At 42.4% G+C, this 18206-nt stretch overlaps 1 protein-coding gene across 6 annotated transcripts in view; it reads right to left on the reverse strand.

The window, feature by feature from the left end:
* Positions 1–18206, reverse strand: part of FYN (FYN proto-oncogene, Src family tyrosine kinase) — a 195622-nt gene that overhangs the window by 25320 nt on the left and 152096 nt on the right. For 4 of the 6 annotated variants that reach the window (XM_014605868.3, XM_014605866.3, XM_059733071.1 and 1 more), the window contains 5 exons: positions 15772–15921; positions 11136–11300; positions 4499–4678; positions 2602–2678; positions 1605–1758 (listed from right to left, as the gene is read on the reverse strand). In XM_014605868.3, the coding sequence (XP_014461354.1) occupies positions 1605–1758; positions 2602–2678; positions 4499–4678; positions 11136–11300; positions 15772–15921 (726 nt within the window). Of the gene's footprint in view, positions 1–1604; positions 1759–2601; positions 2679–4498; positions 4679–10546; positions 10703–11135; positions 11301–15771; positions 15922–18206 lie in introns of all 6 variants that reach the window. The other 2 variants (XM_014605870.3, XM_059733079.1) reach the window with 2 other exon arrangements.

Genomic DNA, 18206 nt, shown 5'->3' on the forward strand with positions numbered 1-18206 from the left:
TCTCAGGGCCCTGGTCCTGTTGGTACCCCTCACTCCCAAGCCACAGCTCCCTGGCTCTGCTAGTGCCCCTTACTCCTGACCCACAGTCCCCTGGCCCTGCCAGTGCCCCTCACTCCTGATCCGCTGTCGCTCATCCCCAACTCCCCAGTGTGCAAGGAAGGGGGTGGGGAATAGGGTGAATGTGTGAGGAAGTTGGGGCATAGATGATGCATCAGGGCTGGGGACGTGCCCTCCCAGATTTCCATGCCCATAGTGGGGCACGGGGCTGCAGCTGGGCTGGACCAGCTCCGGGCAGGAGCTTCCTCTATGGCCCAGTGGGCAGGACGCAGCATTGGAGGGAGTGCCATGAAACACAGCTAGTAAAGGATTACCAAATACAAAGACGGGGTGTCATGTCATGGCTGCCAACATGAGGTGTGGTAGTGACAGCAGCGGCAGCATGGAGTTGCAGCCCCTGCTGCTGCAGGGCAGGCAGGAGGCACCTCACCTTGGTGGCCACAGTGGCAAGGTGCTCCTTCTTGCGCTGGTTCCTGCCCACTGGGCCATGGAGGTGGCTCCTGGTCTGGTGTGGCAGCAGCCCCACGTCCCATTCCCTACTGTGGGCACAGATATCTGGGGCAGCATGTGATTCCCCCTAACCCCCCCACCATGTCTCCTGTGCTCTCCTGCCACGGCACCTGTGTCCTCCTGCCCCTACCCCATGCATTGCCTGTGTCCCCTCACCCTGACAGACTTACCTGAAGGGAGCTGCTCTCCATCATCCTGCCTGCTGCCACATGCATGTGTACATACACATATACACATGGTGCCTCCTGCATCCCACTCCTGCCTAGCCTGAAGCAGCCCCTTGCAGGCTGCAGTTCTGCCAGCCTGCAAAGGGAAACCCACTGTTTCTCATGTTTTTCCCCTTTAAAGGAGAAATTCCACATTTTTCCTAAGCAAACAGAAAACCAGGAACCCTGGTCACAATGCATGCCTGCATGTTGCGGGGGCTGTGGGAGGAAAGGGGGAACTTGCACCCATGAAATGCAGAGAGGTTGAAGCATGCATAGTGGGGGATGGAGGGAGAGTGTCCATGTGGCTGGTGACCTGTGGCCCAATTTGTATGGCCTCTGTGCAGCCTTGGGGGCTTCAAAGTTGGACATTCGTGCTCTAAAGGCATTTGGGGGCAAAGAAAAATAAGCATGGCGCAGCAATATTTAGCGTATATAGGGAAAAAGACATTGCCTAGGGATTTTTTAGTTATTCCATGTTTAGTTTTATTAGTCTTTCCTGTGAAGATGATGTTGGGTGACAACTCTGTAATGGCACTATGCGGATACCATTTTCACACTCACCTAACACACTCAAACCCTTAAGGGTATAGAAGCCATTATCTTTCCAGTTGAAGAGGGGTCTGAATTAGGCAGAGGGATTGCAGTTAAGCAGTGACACTTTCCCTCTCTTCAGTGGTCTTTTGTCATGCTTCATAAAGGCTCCCAGCCTCTTCTAGGACTACGAACTAAGCGTGGCTAAGCTTGAAGCAACCTATTGATATGCCAGAATATTTTTTTCCAATTGTTTGAAAAAAACACAGGAACGAAGATGTTTAGTGTTGTTCCTACCTTGTCTTGCAGTATATTCATTGTCTTCAATCAACCTTGCTAATCCAAAGTCAGCAATCTTGCATATTAGACCATTTCCCACTAGGATATTTGCAGATCGCAGGTCTCTGTGTATATAATTCATTCGTTCAATATAAGCCATTCCTGCAGCAACCTGTTGGAAGCACAACAAACAATAGGCATGAGTTAAAGTCTTATATAAATGTGATTTCATAGATTTCATAGACATTTGGGCTGGAAGGGACCCTTTAGGATCATCGAGTCCAGCCCCCTGCACCAGGGCCAGGAAGTCATCAGGGATCATAGGATCCCAGCAAGATAAGCATCCAAATGTGTCTTGGAGGTGTTCAAAGTAGGTGCTTGAACCGCCTCCAGCGGCAGTCTATTCCAAACCTTGGGGGCTCGGACAGTAAAGAAATTCTTTCTTATGTCCAGCCTGAATCGGTCACAGTGGAGTTTGTGACCGTTCGATCTTGTCATCCCTTGGGGAGCTCTGGTGAACAAACGTTCCCCCCAAATAATGATGAGCACCCCTGATAAACTTATAGGTGGCCACCAGATCACCCCTGAGCCTGTGCTTTTCCAGGCTGAAGAGTCCCATGGCTCTCAGCCTCTCATCATAGAGTCTGTTTTCCTGACCTCTGATCATGAGCGTGGCTCTCCTCTGCACCCTCTCAAGCTTCTCCACACCCTTTCTGAATTGTGGAGCCCAAAACTAGATGCAGTACTCCAGCTGTGGCCTCACCAAGGCCGAGTACAGCGGGAGAATGATGTCCCAGGATTTGCTTGAGAAGCATCTATGGATGCAAGCAAGCGTTTTGCTCGCTTTGCTAGCTGCAGCATCACACTGAAGGCTCATGTTCATCTTGTGGTCAACCATGACCCCCAAGTCCCTTTCATCTGTGGTGCTAACCAGCGTAGCACTACCGAGCCTATAAGCATGCTGCAGGTGATGGAAAACATATGTAACAAAGTGCGTACTATGCTGAAGACATACCTGTGCTGCCATGTCCACTAAATTCGGTAATTTCAAGGCTCTTCCTTCCCCATCTTTTAAGAAATCTAGCAAACTCCCTGCAAATGCAAAGTTAACACTTTAAGGGAACAATGCTATTAATAGAGACCCAGTTTAAATCTCAATATTTAAGACAGCAATAGTTTTGGCTCAACTGCTATAATATCAGATAATTGGAATACTTAAAAAATAGGGTACCTCCCTCCACAGATAAACATTAAATAAAACAATATTCTGATTAAATGCTGTTACTGTTCTCTTTATTTTCACATGTGTTTGTGAAAGATTATACAGCTAAACTAAAGAAAGCTCTTAGGAAAAGGAATACAGTTGCTTCTAATTTTCCTTAATGTTACTGTCAAAATATCTATTTCCAACTTTTGGGGTGTGTGCCAGTGTTCTTAGAAACAACATATCTCCTGCTCTCTAAAGACCTGACTGAGCTGAAAGCACTGACACAAATCCAAGGCATGCAAAGCTTGGAAAGTCTCAGATCCGATAGCTCAGCCTATTTCAAGAGAAAAAGTCAGTCTGGAGCCCAACTGGTCCATAGAGCCAGCACTTACAGAGGCTGATTTTCCTCAGGGGGTAGAAATCAATAGTCCATCTCCTTTAAGTAATATGTAATAAAACATTACATTAAGCTTTCTGCTTAAAAGACTGTATTATGGACTTGCTGAAGATGAAGCAGGGATTGAGCAGAGAATGACTGGCTGAAGTAAACCGAAAGAAGAGGGGGAGCTCACTGCCCAAGCAAGGAGGGGGAGTCTTGTGTCTGCTGCTTACCCAAAGGTGAGTGCTCCCTATATTTTTTTAGGGGAGGAGCTCTCCCTCCCTGCTGACCCTTAATAAAAGGGTGGGAAGCAGTCTCCTGTGTTTAATATTACTTCAGTAAAAAAACTGATTTAATGAATAAATGGAGTTCCCTCCCTTGATAAATCTTCAGCCTCAAGACCTGAACCAAAAGATCCAGGCAAAATGAGCCAAAGTAAATGGCTGCTTTCAGAAACATTTCTGAAACAGAGGAAGTTTTCAAGAAGAGCTTATGCTCAACACTCAGAGACTTTCACCACCAAGTGCAAGTTACTCAATGCTTGGATGCCTCTGAGCAGAGAGAGGGAAGGACACCTGCCAGGAAAATAAAAACCAACTCCAAATAGACTTCAGAAATGTACTCAGATTTTTTTAAAGGATTCTGCACTGGAAAGAAATTGCCCTTTCAGGACTTGTGTTTGGTTCATTTACTTTTCCAAAATGAAATGTAATTTTTGCTCTACTCTCAACTGTTGCGGCTGAGATTGGAGAACCAGAAAGTTTTTTCTTTTCTCATTTTTCTGCACTGTTACCATAGTTAAGTAGCTAAAACAAAAATGTGTGTGCAAATCATCCGTAATATTTAAACAGACTGAAAAATAAGCCAACCTTTGAGGGCAGTTTGTGTCCTGTTAGGCTCAGCGTTGCCAAAGGAAAACAAAAATCTTAGCTTGACAAGTAAATATCATATGCCAGGAAAAGACAGAATTTCCTGAAGCAATGTTTGATACAGTTCCATGTCAAAAAATCTGAACATCCTGTTGTTGAAGAAGTAAAGAGGCCAGTTAACCTATTACACTTAAGTAGTACCTAGGCATCCAGTATGTCACATTGTCCCTATTTTGTACTATAAGTTTGTTTTTAAAGTTGTAAGGGCCCAATTCAGGTCTGGGTCAATACTTTTTGCCTGTTTATGTCACACACACACACACACACACACACACACACACACACACACACACACACACACACACACAAAGTCCTACACGGATGCAGCCAAAATTCTTGAACATAACTAAGAAGTCATATTACTAAGGAAAGACTCATGTAAAATGTGCTACTTTACCTTTACTCATGTACTCCGTGACAATATAGATGGGTTCTTCAGACACCACAGCATAAAGCTGCACTAGCTTGTCATGCTTTAGTTTCTTCATGATTTGAGCTTCCTCTAGAAATGATTCTGGGGACATTGTGCCAGGCTTCAAAGTCTTTATTGCCACTTTAGTATTTCCATTCCATGTACCTATAATCACATAGATTTGGTCAAATAAAACACTTGCCTGTCTGGAAGAGAGAAGAAAACTCACACCTAACTTAAGCATAAGGTAACTTCCACAGATATTTCTACCGTATTTACTCACATACCACATGTTCCTTTCCCCCCATAATCAGTCCTTCCAAACTGGGGTTGGGCATCTTAAGTGAGGAAGCTAATTTTATTCTTCACTTCTATTGAGATGGCATCCAATCCAGTAGTGCATACACCCATGAAAAACTTTCCAAAAAATAGTACAAATATGGGAACAGCTGTGAAAGGGCTAACAATGGACCGTACCCCTTCCTGCTTCCTGGTATGGACAAAGAAGCTGGCAGACACCTTTTAGCACAGTGTCTTCATGAGAAAGCCATCTCTAGGCCACAAGTCTGGAAAAATATTTTTTCTACACTGTGCTGTCCAAAAACAAGATGTTTGTCTTACTCGGGGGTGTATGGTATATGAGAAAATATGGGTACTACTATTATTTCTATAATGCCTTTTCATTTTTTATTCCTATTGTTGTAGTCCTCTTCCATCAAAGATGCAATAATTTTTCATCTCAATTATCAAGACAGGGATTCATTTCCCTCTCCTTATACAGAAAAATCTTCCACTGACATCAGAGGAAATATTGTCTGAGTAAGGAGTCCCTGATGGAGTGCATGATGTTGAAATTAATATTGGTATAATTTCCTGATTATAAGCTTGCATCAGTGATGTTAAGACAACCCAAAGCATTGTTGTGCTTGGTAGAGCAGGACAAAATTAAGAATTTCTGGTTCACTGGATTTCAACATTTTGAAATTTTTGTTCTGATTCAGAATAAACCATATATTCTAAAACATCCCACAAAATGGGAATTCTGAATTTTTTGTTTTAATATTTTGGAAATGCCAATACATAACATTTCTAAAGGGAGATGTGTTCCCAAGACTGTTAGCAGCTACTGTGTGAAATGATCATAATTCTTGTAAATGTCAAGGCTGCCTGTGCACTGAACACCAACAGTGAAACGAACTCTCGCACTCTGGAAACACAGCTAATGTGCCCCTAACTGCTGAGCTGTTGGCATGGCAGGGCTGCCCTGAAGTTGTGATTCCTGGAAGTCCAAACAACCCATCAGCCCAAGCCAGGGATCTGGCAAGAAACCAGATGACATTTTATCAAATCTGATGTTTCTGTGAAACATATGGAGTTTGCTGAAGTGGCATTTTCTGATAAATCTGGAATAGGTCACCTGATTCCTGATCTGTTCCACTGGTTAGTTTACTAAATCACCGCAGCAGTTTATTACAGACAGCACTGCCAGAAATGGATATCGACAAAAGCTAGTCTGCTACACAGTGATCATAGTGATCCTTGTATTTATGAGGAGAGGAGATGCAAGGGGGTGGAGGGAAACAAATGCTTTTTGCTTTTTTCTTCTTTTAAATGCATGAATAAGCAGTTCAGGCTTTCCACATTGGTTCTGCGCTGAGGACAGACCATGAAAAGGACACTGTGCGATTCCACGCTCACTGTGTCTCAGTGAGTTCATATAAAGTTTGATCTGCTTATAGAGCTGCTGCTGTTTAGTAAAGTGGTAAAACAATACCAAATGATTTGGGCAGTCAGTTGCATTAACTGAAAGTTGCGTGTGTGCATGTGTGTAGGAAGGGGCAGGGAAGGGAAGCTGAAGGCAGAGGCATAGCAAGAACTTTCAGTGCCTGGGGCAGAGGTGGTGGCAGGGGGAATATTATGCTGACCACCGGGGAGCAGGGGAGGGGAAAGAGACTCCTACCTGCCCCTGCTCTCTGCACTTGGGAGACAGCTGCTATGGCTGTAGCTCCTGATGTGGCAGTGTGGGCTTAGGATGCTGCAGTTAAGGGACAGGTTTGCTAAACACTGGTGCAACAGTCTGGTGATGAGGCTTTTCCTTGTGTCCTGTTCACTCCTCCTACCACCCCACCCCCCAAGATACTCTTTTGGGTGCAGGACTGCATATCCCACAGCAAAGCCTCCTGGGGGAAGCGAGGGGGTGAGCACAGTGAGACTCTACTTACTGTGCTCACCCCCTCATCCACACAGGTACACTATGGGGGCGTGGGGCTGTGCCCACCTGGCTCCTATTGCCAAGCTGCTCTAGTTGTGGCAAAGACATCTGGCAGGACGGGGCCATCCTAGTGCCCTCTTTAAGTCAGTGCCTGGGGCTGATGCCCTGCTTGTCCCCCTATAGTTATGGTACTGGCTAAAAGCCTATATGCTACTTAAATCTTAATTAAACCTTTAAACTAGAGCATAAGCATTGTAGGACTTAAATGGTGCATAAGCCTTGTGCTGGCCCTCTGCCAGAGATGAATTTTGCCCATACTGAAGGCTAGGAGGTTCTACCAGCATCAGAACAGCTGCAGTGAGCTTAACAAGTAAGGCTTGGTTATTGGCAGTTTGTAAACAGAGAAAACAAAAAGGCTGTTGGGGGAGGGGACACGTTTTGATCACCAGCAACCCTGGCTCAGTGGTGTGGTCTCACAGCTGCCCCTCAGTGACACTGCTAATGTGCCTCAGATAGGGGTAGTGGCGGTGATGTTCAGGCAGGAAAGAAGACAGCTTGATATTCTCTGTTTGGGACGAGCTGCCAGGGAAAGGTTTTAACATGTAAACATGAATGCATTTTATATTAGGTCACGGAGAAACAGACAGAACCACACTGTGCCATTTACAGAGAACCACTTTGCTGAACAGCAGCAGGCTTTTAAATGCCACAGACAGGTAAATTAGAGGTGAAAGCCTGACCCTGTAGAAGTCAATGGAATTTCTACCACTGACAGTACTGTAGCTAGGCTTCTATATCATGATTTTACAAGATGAGTCATATGTTAGCTACTCATTCTCACTTTCTGGAAAATCCCAGGACTCCTCCTATCAGCATGATCCAAGTGCACTCTTTTAGTGAGCCTATTTTAAAATACGTTTTAAAATTTCTACATGTTTTTAAAATACAAATAGAGAGGTTATTTAACATCCTACATCATTTCATTAATTTTTTTAAGGAAACAATGATCATTTCTTCTTGCTATCATTTGGCCTTTTTGTCTGCTGCAGAAACAATCACTAACTATAATTTTCATTGCTGGAATCTTCTTAAGATACATATTTTGTCTATAGGTAGTTGATATTTATTTAAAGACTATTAGTATTGAGTAAGATCAACATCTATTGAACAATATTTTGAGTATTTGACTTGCTCTAATTTTTATTCCTTTGTGTATGTTAAATTTTTATTACAGGTCATCTCATTATTACAACTGCTGTATGCTTTTTCTTGGTTAGTTTTCCATTTGGTTTAATGCTTTCTTTTTGTTAGCTGCTATGGGATTTTATTTCTTGCATTTGTGACAGTTTTAATGTATTTGCTATTATAATTGATTCTAACCATTTAAATGAAAGGTGTTCAGAGCCATCCACTGAGAAGTAGCTTGAGTCCCTGTACATCAATCTAAGCCTAAAAATAATAGGAAAATTCACAAGTTCCTGTGGACATTAATGTAAAATAAAGGCAGTTTTCTTTAGAGAATGCCAATGGTATTTTGATATGTTACTTAAAGCATTTAAACAAAGAATCAGATTCACAGGTATGCAATCTGCCTGGCTTGCACTACACAAGTAATGTAAAGCAGCTGCAAAAACTCACTGTAACCAGCTGGTTTATATCACTGGAGTAGCACAAAATAACCAGACCAAACAGGGTTCAATTGGCCCATGATTCTTAAGAAAAGAAAATGCCAACACTGATGATATCTTAACACGCCAAAATATTTTTTACTGATTTTAATATGATGGTGTAACTGGGTGTGTGTACACATGCATTTGATCTGGGATCAGTTTACTTGCAAGTAAACTACTTGCAAGTAAACACTCCTAGGCAACCATCTATAGATGTAGGGGCATGGGAGCAGATTTGCTACTCCTAGCAGCCAAGTGCTCACACTTCCTGTGGCCCTCCAATGGGCCCCTGCCTCCACCTGGGGGAGCTCTAGGCTCCCCCTGGGTGCTAGCCCAGGGGCTGGCAGGGAGCACTGGGCCAGGAGACAGCTGTTTCCTGGCCAGGGCTGGGACATTGCTCCCTGCCCCCCAGAGGCTGCCTGCTGCCAGGATGGGGACAATATCCCCTTGCCCCAGCAGCAGGAAACTCCCAGCCCTGGCTCCCTGATTGGGGCACGGGATTTGGAAAGAGCTGCGGGGGGGAGGGGGGGAGGGCCGGCAGGTCTAAGCCCCCTACCCCGATCTGCCGGTGGGGCACCTAGCAGAGAGCCCTTGGCTGGGTGGGGATTCGCCTTGTGCCTTGGGCCTCGAGCACCCTATTGGGGTGTGGGGCTGTGACCTATCCCTGACCAGGACAGTTCCCAGCCTCCGCCCCATGATTATGGGGCTGGGGATCCTTATCTCCCAGCACCAGCTCTGTGGCTGCAGGGCCAGCACTTGAAGATCCTTATCTCTTGGCCCAAACTCCACAATCACGGGTCTTGGGCTGGGAGATAAGCATCTCCCAGCACTGTCCTTGTGACTGCAGAGTGGGTGCTGGGAAATAAGGATATCTCCCAGCCTGAACTCTGTGACCATGGAGCTGGCACTGGGATAATAGGATCTCCCAGCCCCCCACTCCACTATCGCGATCTTAGAGTGGGGGGCTTGGAGCTCCCTGCTGCCAGGGCAGGGGGACATAGTCCCTGCCTGGGCTCTGGTGGTGGAGGAGCCTGCCTCAGAAGCAGGCAGCTTTTGGGGGCAGGGAACAATCTCCTTCCCCCTGGTGGCTGGCTGACTGGGAGCAGATTTGTTCCCAGTCAGGTGTCTACATGTGCATTACTGCACAACACTTGTGAGTAAATTTGCTACTTGCATTTGCACATGCGTACCATGCAGTAAACTATGCTACGTCACAGTAAAATATCTCATGTAGACATACCCACTGAGTGCAAAAATTGATACGCTCCTTATAGAACAGCTCCTGTAGTGTAGTTTGGTGATGTTAAGATTAAAATTAAATGTGTATATTTTTAGTTAATATTTTAGAGTCAGTAAAACCTGAAGACCACTGTGGAGGGGATTAGTAAATAAAATGGAGGATAACAGAAGCAATCATGGTGGATTTACAACTTGCAAGAATTCACTAGTCTCAATGGGTGGCCCAACTATTAAGGTCATGGCTTTGTTCTCTCAGTCTCTATATTGGTTTACTCAAGTTTTGCTTGTGGAATATACATTTCATATTACCCTGGCAAAGTGAGTGCTAGGAATGCTATCCTGACAATATTAACTTCCCATAAAGCAGCTGTTTTTGGGCCTGTTCCTATAAGGACTTCTATGAATAAAGAAAATGACACATTTGTGTTGGCAGGATTGATCATCAGCTAAAGTATGTTCAGTCAACTTGCTTTACATGTGCGTTTTACAGCATGTACAGACATCCATTCTCTAGGTTATTTTTTCCTGCAGTGGCCATTTTTACTTTAGAAGAAAAAAGCTGAACATCTTTATACTTATGATTCTTCCAAAGAGAGCAGTGACTGTCCTAGGAGAAACTGAATGTCTGTACGAGGACTTATTTTAATGTCCTTACTTAGCTGTATTTGTTATTTAGTCATAGGAGTAAATATAATGCAACAGTAACATTTAAAGCAATGATCCCTCATAGTAGTAGGTACAAATGGAAGAAGACATCCCAACTTTGTCAGTGGGTGGCCTGACTCCATCAGACACAGGTTCTGATTATTCAGGCCATTCTGGCTGGTTTAATGATCTCTATTCAAAAGGTGTATGTCTTTCAAGATGGCCTTAAAAAGATCCATCCAAAACAAAATATATTCTCTGCCTTACCACGCCATACTTCTGCGAAACACCCCTGACCAAGCTTCTGTTCCAGAAATAATGAATCACGTGCAACTTCCCATGCATCTTTAGCCAATCCGACAGTTTGTGGAGTATGATTCGAAGCAATCACAGTTAAGTTAAAACACAAACCATCAGCTTTCTCTATAGGAGAGGAAATTAATAAAAACATACTTATAATCAAAGAATACGCATGCATCAAAAAAGATGGAAGGTGATTTATTCTTCAGTGCTGCATATTTGGACACTGAAGATAGGGAGTTTATGCCAGCTTGCTGAAGGACCCTTTGTCTAATTACCAGATTAGAATGTGAGGCCTTGATTTATTATTGAGGCTGGGGTAATTTGTCAAAACTGAAACCTGATGAAAAGGGTAGAAAGTATCAGTTTTCTTTTGCCATAAATTGTATCAGATGTTTGAAATAAAAGAATTTCAGTTAGAAACATGGCATCAAAATCATTTCCCCTAATAATTCTAAGCTTTTATTTTGTTGGTTACATAACAGTTTTAGTTTCACCTTCCACCTTGTAATACCCACATGGGCTGCTATTTTAGAATAATGGTTTCACTCCATACCCATCCATACTTCCCCAAACTGCCCATTTCCCAGTCTCTTGATCAACTGTAGGGATTCTCGTGGAATTTCCCAGACATCTTTGGTTTTGACTGACAGATCAGTAAGCCTTGGCATTCCTTTATGACAGGGAACTACTAAGCGGCAGCAAAGGCCTGCAGCTCTCTCTGATGGAGCCAGAAGTGGAGGCGACAGCAAAGAAGAGGAAAGAAAAAAGAGTGTGACACATGGAACAAAAACAGTAAGCATAAAAACAATGCTGCTCACCACAGTTGTTAGTCGCATACCACAAAGCCTCTGAGAAGAGTAGAAACTGAACACTGAAACATTCACTTGAGACAGAACAGGAAATGCTTTTTTCTTTTTACCCTCAAACTGAAGGTGCTTGTCAATTGTTCTCTCACTGAGGTGGCTGCACTGTTATAGTAGCCAGGATTTCTATTCTCCTTACGCTGCACTAAAGTACATTCATTAATTGGTGCAGTATAAATCAAGACATTTATTTATTTATTTACCTACTTATTTATTTAAGAATCACCGGTAAACCACAATCTGGATTATTTATAAACTTCCTGTCAACTACAACTACAAAGAAATTTCTTTAAAACTTTCCACGTTTTTTTGGAAACTGCAAAATGACAAAAAATTGGCAGGCATTTTTTGGCATATTATCATCTGAAAGGTTTTTGGCATCCTGTCTGAATTCTGAATTTAGGTGGTTTGCTTTGTACTCAGCTCTATACCTCTTTGGTTGGATTACTCTACTCATCCATTGTGAGATTCACAGATGGCTGATTAACCACAGACTAGATTGAGGCCAGAATGACTACAAGTCATGTTATTTTAGAACTCCCTATCCTATCATTGTTATAATAAATAATAACATATGAACTAATGGACAGATAAACAGTACTTCACACAGCAGACTCGCTCTATGCTCAGAATACTTTTACATTAAATGGAGGCAACAGCACTGGGCTGTTGGTGGAAGACTACTCTTACAATTTAAATATTAAACCAAGCTTTCCATTCTCTTTCACAACATTTCCCTCTAGTCAGGTGTGTGCACCAAAATGACAAGGGAAAGGCTGAATCTATTGAAAAACAGAGCTCTGGTTCCTAAATTGATATGTCCTAGGGCAGTGGGAACTCATTCACTCTCTCTGGGAACCTGAACTGGTTTTCTAGCAGGGGAAACTAGCAGATCTCCAAGGACTGTAAAGCAGAAAACAGGACTCAGGACATGAAGACATGTGTGCTGGAACGGCCAGGATTCAGCTACTTAATGAATGTTCTCTAGATAATATTTTGAAATGCTCACAAAAGTTTGGATGGCGGCAACCTGAAATTTAGGGACATTCTGGTCTTTTGCTTTCTTTTAACTGGAAGAAGAATCCATCAGTTCTGGTGCCGAAGGAACTAAATGTGTAGGAACAGATCTGACTAACTTGTCTGTGAGTGATGCTCTAGGCCTAATGCTAGAGAAATGGTGAAAAGGACTGAAGCTTTCAGTGTACTGTTCCTGAAATGTCTATCTGGCTTCAGGCAATGCTGGATAATAGCTGGTTTTATTTTAATACTTTTAGGCTGGCTTGTTCACTCACAAAAGTCAAGATAATATAATGTAGAGGAGATGAAACACCTTAGCCCTGAGATTCTAGACCAGTGATTCTCAACCAAGTTGCTGCAGCACATTGGGCCTTGAGATCCTTTGAAGGGTGTCATGGGGTGCCATGCAATGTTAGTGCTGCTAGGTACGTGAATGTGATACACATGATAAACCCAAAGATTTTGAATAGGAATCCATAATGTTGAAATCATTCTGACCTGTAGTGGTTTGAGTTCTTTGTAACAGAACAATTGCTCTGGTATTTTTCTGTAGTCAAAAACCAAGTGAAAACTAAGAGTTGGCATTTTCTGAGGGGTATCTTGCATCTAAAAAAAGGTTGAGAACCACTGTTCTAGACAACATTTGGCTTTATTTAGCATAAAATCACTTGAAGGATAGATTATAACAACTCTTCCAGGTAGAAAAGCTCATCAGATGTAGGAAAACAAAAAGTCAGATATTTAAGAGACATCAGGGCAGGAATATGGCATAAAGAAAACAGTGGTTATACAAGAAAGATCCCAAAAAGATTATATCTTAAAATCTATTTTGTGAAAGATTGTTGAACTGTGAATGTTTCAAATAATCTGTTATCATTATAAAAAGGTGAAATAGGGATTATTCTAACAATGCATTTTTTGTTTTACAGAGAACCTGCTGAAAGGCACAGCCATCTTTTAATAGTGAATTTGTTCAGTTTCTTAGGTCTTTAAAATGTAGATGCTACATATATAATTTGAAACTAAGCTGAGAAGATAACACAAAGCACTTCTGGCTAGAGGAAAAGATGCCATTTTATTACTACGCAAGGGAATAATGTGGGATGTCAGAAAGAATGCTAGAATCCCCATCTATACTTTGTTGAACCAGTTACATATTGGCATTTTAACATTTTATAATATAGAAAACATTGCAAGATACACTTCAGTGGGAATATTTGAGCCAGATGCTGTACAAAAAACGTGAATTCACATTTTAGGTCAGAACATTTCTCTCTGTCTTAAATAACACATACTTAGGCAATGCTAAGCAGTATGATCACTGCTTGCTTTGCTGGCAATGCTCTGCTATAATATAGTAAGTAGTACCAACACATAAAAGTTATATTCACTAATTCTGTCTGCTTAAAGATGTAGTTTTGGCAAAAGCCTTTACCTGAATATAGCACTCTCTCTAAAAGTTTCTTCAACAGTTTCATGCAATATTTATGTGAAATTAACTCAGGGTGCTTTCAATGTTATGGATTTATTCTGTTGTTTGTTAGTACTAGTGATCAATAGGTCAAATGCAAAGGTTGTGCAATATGTGAAATGATTATATACTTTTGGACTGAAGTGCATCATGGTAGGACACAACTCCATTAAGGGTACAATATGAATATTGTAATATTCACTGCAATATGAATCTGTGACTGATGTGTGGAGACATACCCAAGCTAGCTTTAAACTAGTTATCCCAGATACTGACAGCACTATGGCTATAGCAGCCTGGGTTCTAGGCATAGTGCAGCCTGGGTTTTTACCCAGCCTCCTAAGCAGACTTGTGTAGTCTATACTGAAGCCCAGGCCACTGCAGCCCTGCTACTATCAGTACTCAAATCAAACAGCTAGCTTAAAGGTAGTTCAAGTATGTCTATGCATGTGCAAGCTGCAGTCACATCTTTATCTTGCAGTGTAAGACAGCCCTCAGAGTAATTTAGATAAGTACACTGATCACCTTTGTGCCTTGCACCAATTAATGGGTACAGGCCCTTCACAAGAATAAATATCTTGTCATGGCCAAATGTTGTAGTGAATATCAGCGGTTACAAACTCAGTGAAAGCAGCTGGAGGCATTTATTTTCCCCTCCTCCCACCTCTGTTTGAAAGCATGGTATAATATCAGGGCATGCATTAGAGACTTTCACCCTACCAAGGAGGTGATGTCATAAAGCTGTCCTTATCTAACATTTGTCAGATGACCCACAAGGAGTTTGGGGTTTCAGTCCAGTTTCCATTGGAGAAAAAGGTAGCTACAGCACAAAATCCTGCCACCACAAGATTAATTAGCAGAGACATGCTGGCAGTTTAGGAAACGGTAGCATAAGGAAAGCTGCCCTGAGGCATGAAAGCTGTTCATGAGCTACTTGTTCTGTGGCTAAAGGGAGGTTCTGTACACTCAACAGGCACAACACCAAGGTATACTTTTCCAAAGGGCTCAGTGCTAACCCAATTCGGCTTCTATTCAGTCAGTAGGAACTTTTTTCAACAGAAACAGCTTTAGGCCAGAGCTGAGCAGTTGTGAAAACTGTGCCCTTATTGTTTTTTTCCTACAAGAAGAACAGCATAGGATGGCATTTTGTACAGCAGTGGCACCAGTTAACCCCAATCAGAAAGTAAAGCAGGTGATGAAATAGGTGTTCACACTACAGACCAGCCCAAACCAAAGCGTCAGATCAGGACAGTCGGGGTCTCGGGGAGATTCTGAATCCAAAAACTTATCTGAATTTTGTTGCTGGCTATTAGCTCAGTTATGAATCTGAGTTTTGTTGCTGGTCACTATCTCAGGTATGAATTCGGCAACTTGGGCTAGTCTGTAGTTTAAACTCAGGAAGTTACAAAATCCTTCCTTTTGAGAGAACATGATATATCCATTACAAGTACTGAGTGTTTAAAAAGTAATGACTGAAATGCAATACACCCAGCAGGAATCATCAGGAAAATTCCACTGCCAGAACCCTTCCACGCCCCTGTACAATAGTTGTGCAGTTCATAAGGTATGTAGCTTAGATGACTGCACAAAAGCACTTTGGGGATTTTATGAAGAAAAATCTTAAAAAAAGATAAGCAAGTTATTTCACTGCCTTTGTACCCTATGAATGGCATAGAAAACCATTGATAACTGCAATGGGAAAGGGATAATACAAATGGATTGCAATGAAGTAGAAGCATAGCTCAAACGACATCTTAACACATACAGAAAAGAGCTCAGCTGCAAACATTTTTGTTTTACAACAGCTGACAGTATAGGACATTTGTCTGCAAAGTTACCTGAATAATGCTGAACTAGCTGCTGGAGAGTTTCAAACTGTGCCCTAGTTGTGATATAATATCCACCATTGTCAAGTTTACGAATCTTATAATGTTTGACGTGGTCTCCTTTCATATCATCCCAGTCACGAATGGACAGGGAATAGGCACCTGTTCAAAAGAAGGGAGGCGGGGGAAATAATGTATAAGTAGCACTTAGATAATGGAATGTTTTTAAGTGTCAGCTGTTATTAGACAGTAAAGATAGTACCTAGAAAACCAAGTATTTACTGTACTTTAAATAAGAGCAGGTAAGTACAACACAATTACAGTGAGCAACAATTACAATCTCGGAGGTGGACTCACATTTACACTTTGCTCTGCTCCAGCTGGAGTGAGGGGCTGTAGTGTAAATGAGAATTCACACCTTAACATTTACTGTTTAAATTTGTTGAACTTCATTTCTCATGTAAGTGTCAGGTTACACTGCAAATACTATGGTTTAGGTAAATACCAAAATATGTCAAATGTCAAGATTTTTACGGCATCCACTGGAGATAATGATTTATAACTACACTTTGTCCATAAGAATCCCAAATTGCTTCAGAAACATTAACAATCAATCGATAAACAAACTTTATATGCAGCAATCACTTTGCTCACTGCTGAAGTACAACCATCTTTGAGAGAAAAAACAAAGCAACGTTAACACTTGGCAGGAACACAAACCTGCATCAGCTCATTGAACATCTCTTTCTCCAAATCCAAGGCGAGGCTCTAATCACTAGATATGGTAGAAGGCAAATATTCAAACTGGTCCTCTCTTGTATCAAAAGTGAAATGTAATTACTGCATGAAACACTTTTCTGAGCAGACGACTAACTTCACAACTGAAGGAAACTGGTATGAGGCATCTTTATTCAAAGCTTAAAGGAGTAGGTTCCCAGGCATAATTGATTCAAGCTTGCAAAAATACCCTATTGTGATAAACTATTATTAAGCTACTCATCCTCATTTAGGAGGCAAACACAGAAGGGACCTCCTGAGTTATCAAGTCCAGTCCCCTGCTATCACAGACAAACACTTTATATAAGAATAAACAAAAATAAGTTAGTGAGTTGTCCTTTTCTATAGTTTCAGACAACCCAAAACACCAGAAGCAGTCACTCCAGCCTACAGGGTTGCCGTCAAACAATACTGACTGGCAGGGTATAGAAACTATCTGTACCTTTTAAATCACCTGACAGGTTTAATCATCATTGGCACAACTGTACACGTGCTCGACACCTGCTCCGATACATTTGAATTAGAATGTGTCAGAGCGGACTCCATTAATCTAATTAGCACGCTCCAGCAACCTCAGCGTCATGTGTATTCAGTGTCTTACACTTCAAAATGGCGGTGGGGGTGCTTTAACTAAAGCTCATTGAACGAGCTTTAGTTAAAGTGTCCCTGCTGCAATTTTGAAGCAGGGGACACTGAATACATGAGACACTACAGGCAGTGTAATTAGAGCAGCTCCTGAGAGCTCCTAAGAGCTGCTCTAATTAATACCACCACCCCCTGCCCCGTCCCGGATCACATGAGAAGATGCCCCTTGGAACTATCTTGAGTGAAACAGCGCTAAAAACAGCTATGCAACCAACTTTCCACATGGAAAATGTCTCTGCAGGCTTTCTTGGAGACATCCGTTGCAAAGAGTCAGATTTATGAAATTTCAAAATTCCTTTGGTCATATTGGAGTGTAACAGGATCCCAGTGAGCTGTTTACCACAGACTTGAGATCCAGTAAGCAAGACCCTTTAAGCCAGCTTGGAAGAGCTCTCAAATGTTGCTCATCCCTGAATATGAGGAAACGAGCCAACCTTAAAAAAAACTATCAGCATTTATATATTTGATTTTGATTTTGTTTTATGAGGGAGGGAGATGCACTAAGAGGAGAGAGAGCTTTCTGTGAGCTTGGACCAAAAATTGAACACTTAGGGGCTTGTTGTTTTGAGGTTTATATGTGCCAGCTCTCCAAGCTGCGAAGTCAGGAACTTCTTTTTTGGAGGCAAACCAGGGCCATGGACAGGCATTACATTTGTGCCAGGAGAAAAGCCTTTCTCCGAGAACAAAGAGAGAGCACATGGCCATTCGAGAGAATGTCTTGCAGGACAGAACTGGTTCTTCTGCAAGAAACTAGATTGGATACTTATAAGACAGTTCTCCTTCATCCTGATCCAACCTGAACAGCTGCACACTTCTCTTGAGTGTGGAAGACAACTGATATCCAACAGTCCCCTGCTCTTCCTTCTTCCCGCCAAGGAGAAAACAAGGAGAGAGAGCACTGGTTCCCTGACAGCCTGCCCATGTACCCCTGTCAGAGAGCCCTGTGAGGACGGTGTCCTGAAAAAGTCCCCCCTTCCTGCAAATCAGCTGACTGGGGGCAAGGAATTCTCTTATAGGAAATCCTT

This window comes from Alligator mississippiensis, chromosome 1, assembly GCF_030867095.1.
Source record: "Alligator mississippiensis isolate rAllMis1 chromosome 1, rAllMis1, whole genome shotgun sequence".
Lineage (NCBI taxonomy): Eukaryota > Metazoa > Chordata > Crocodylia > Alligatoridae > Alligator > Alligator mississippiensis.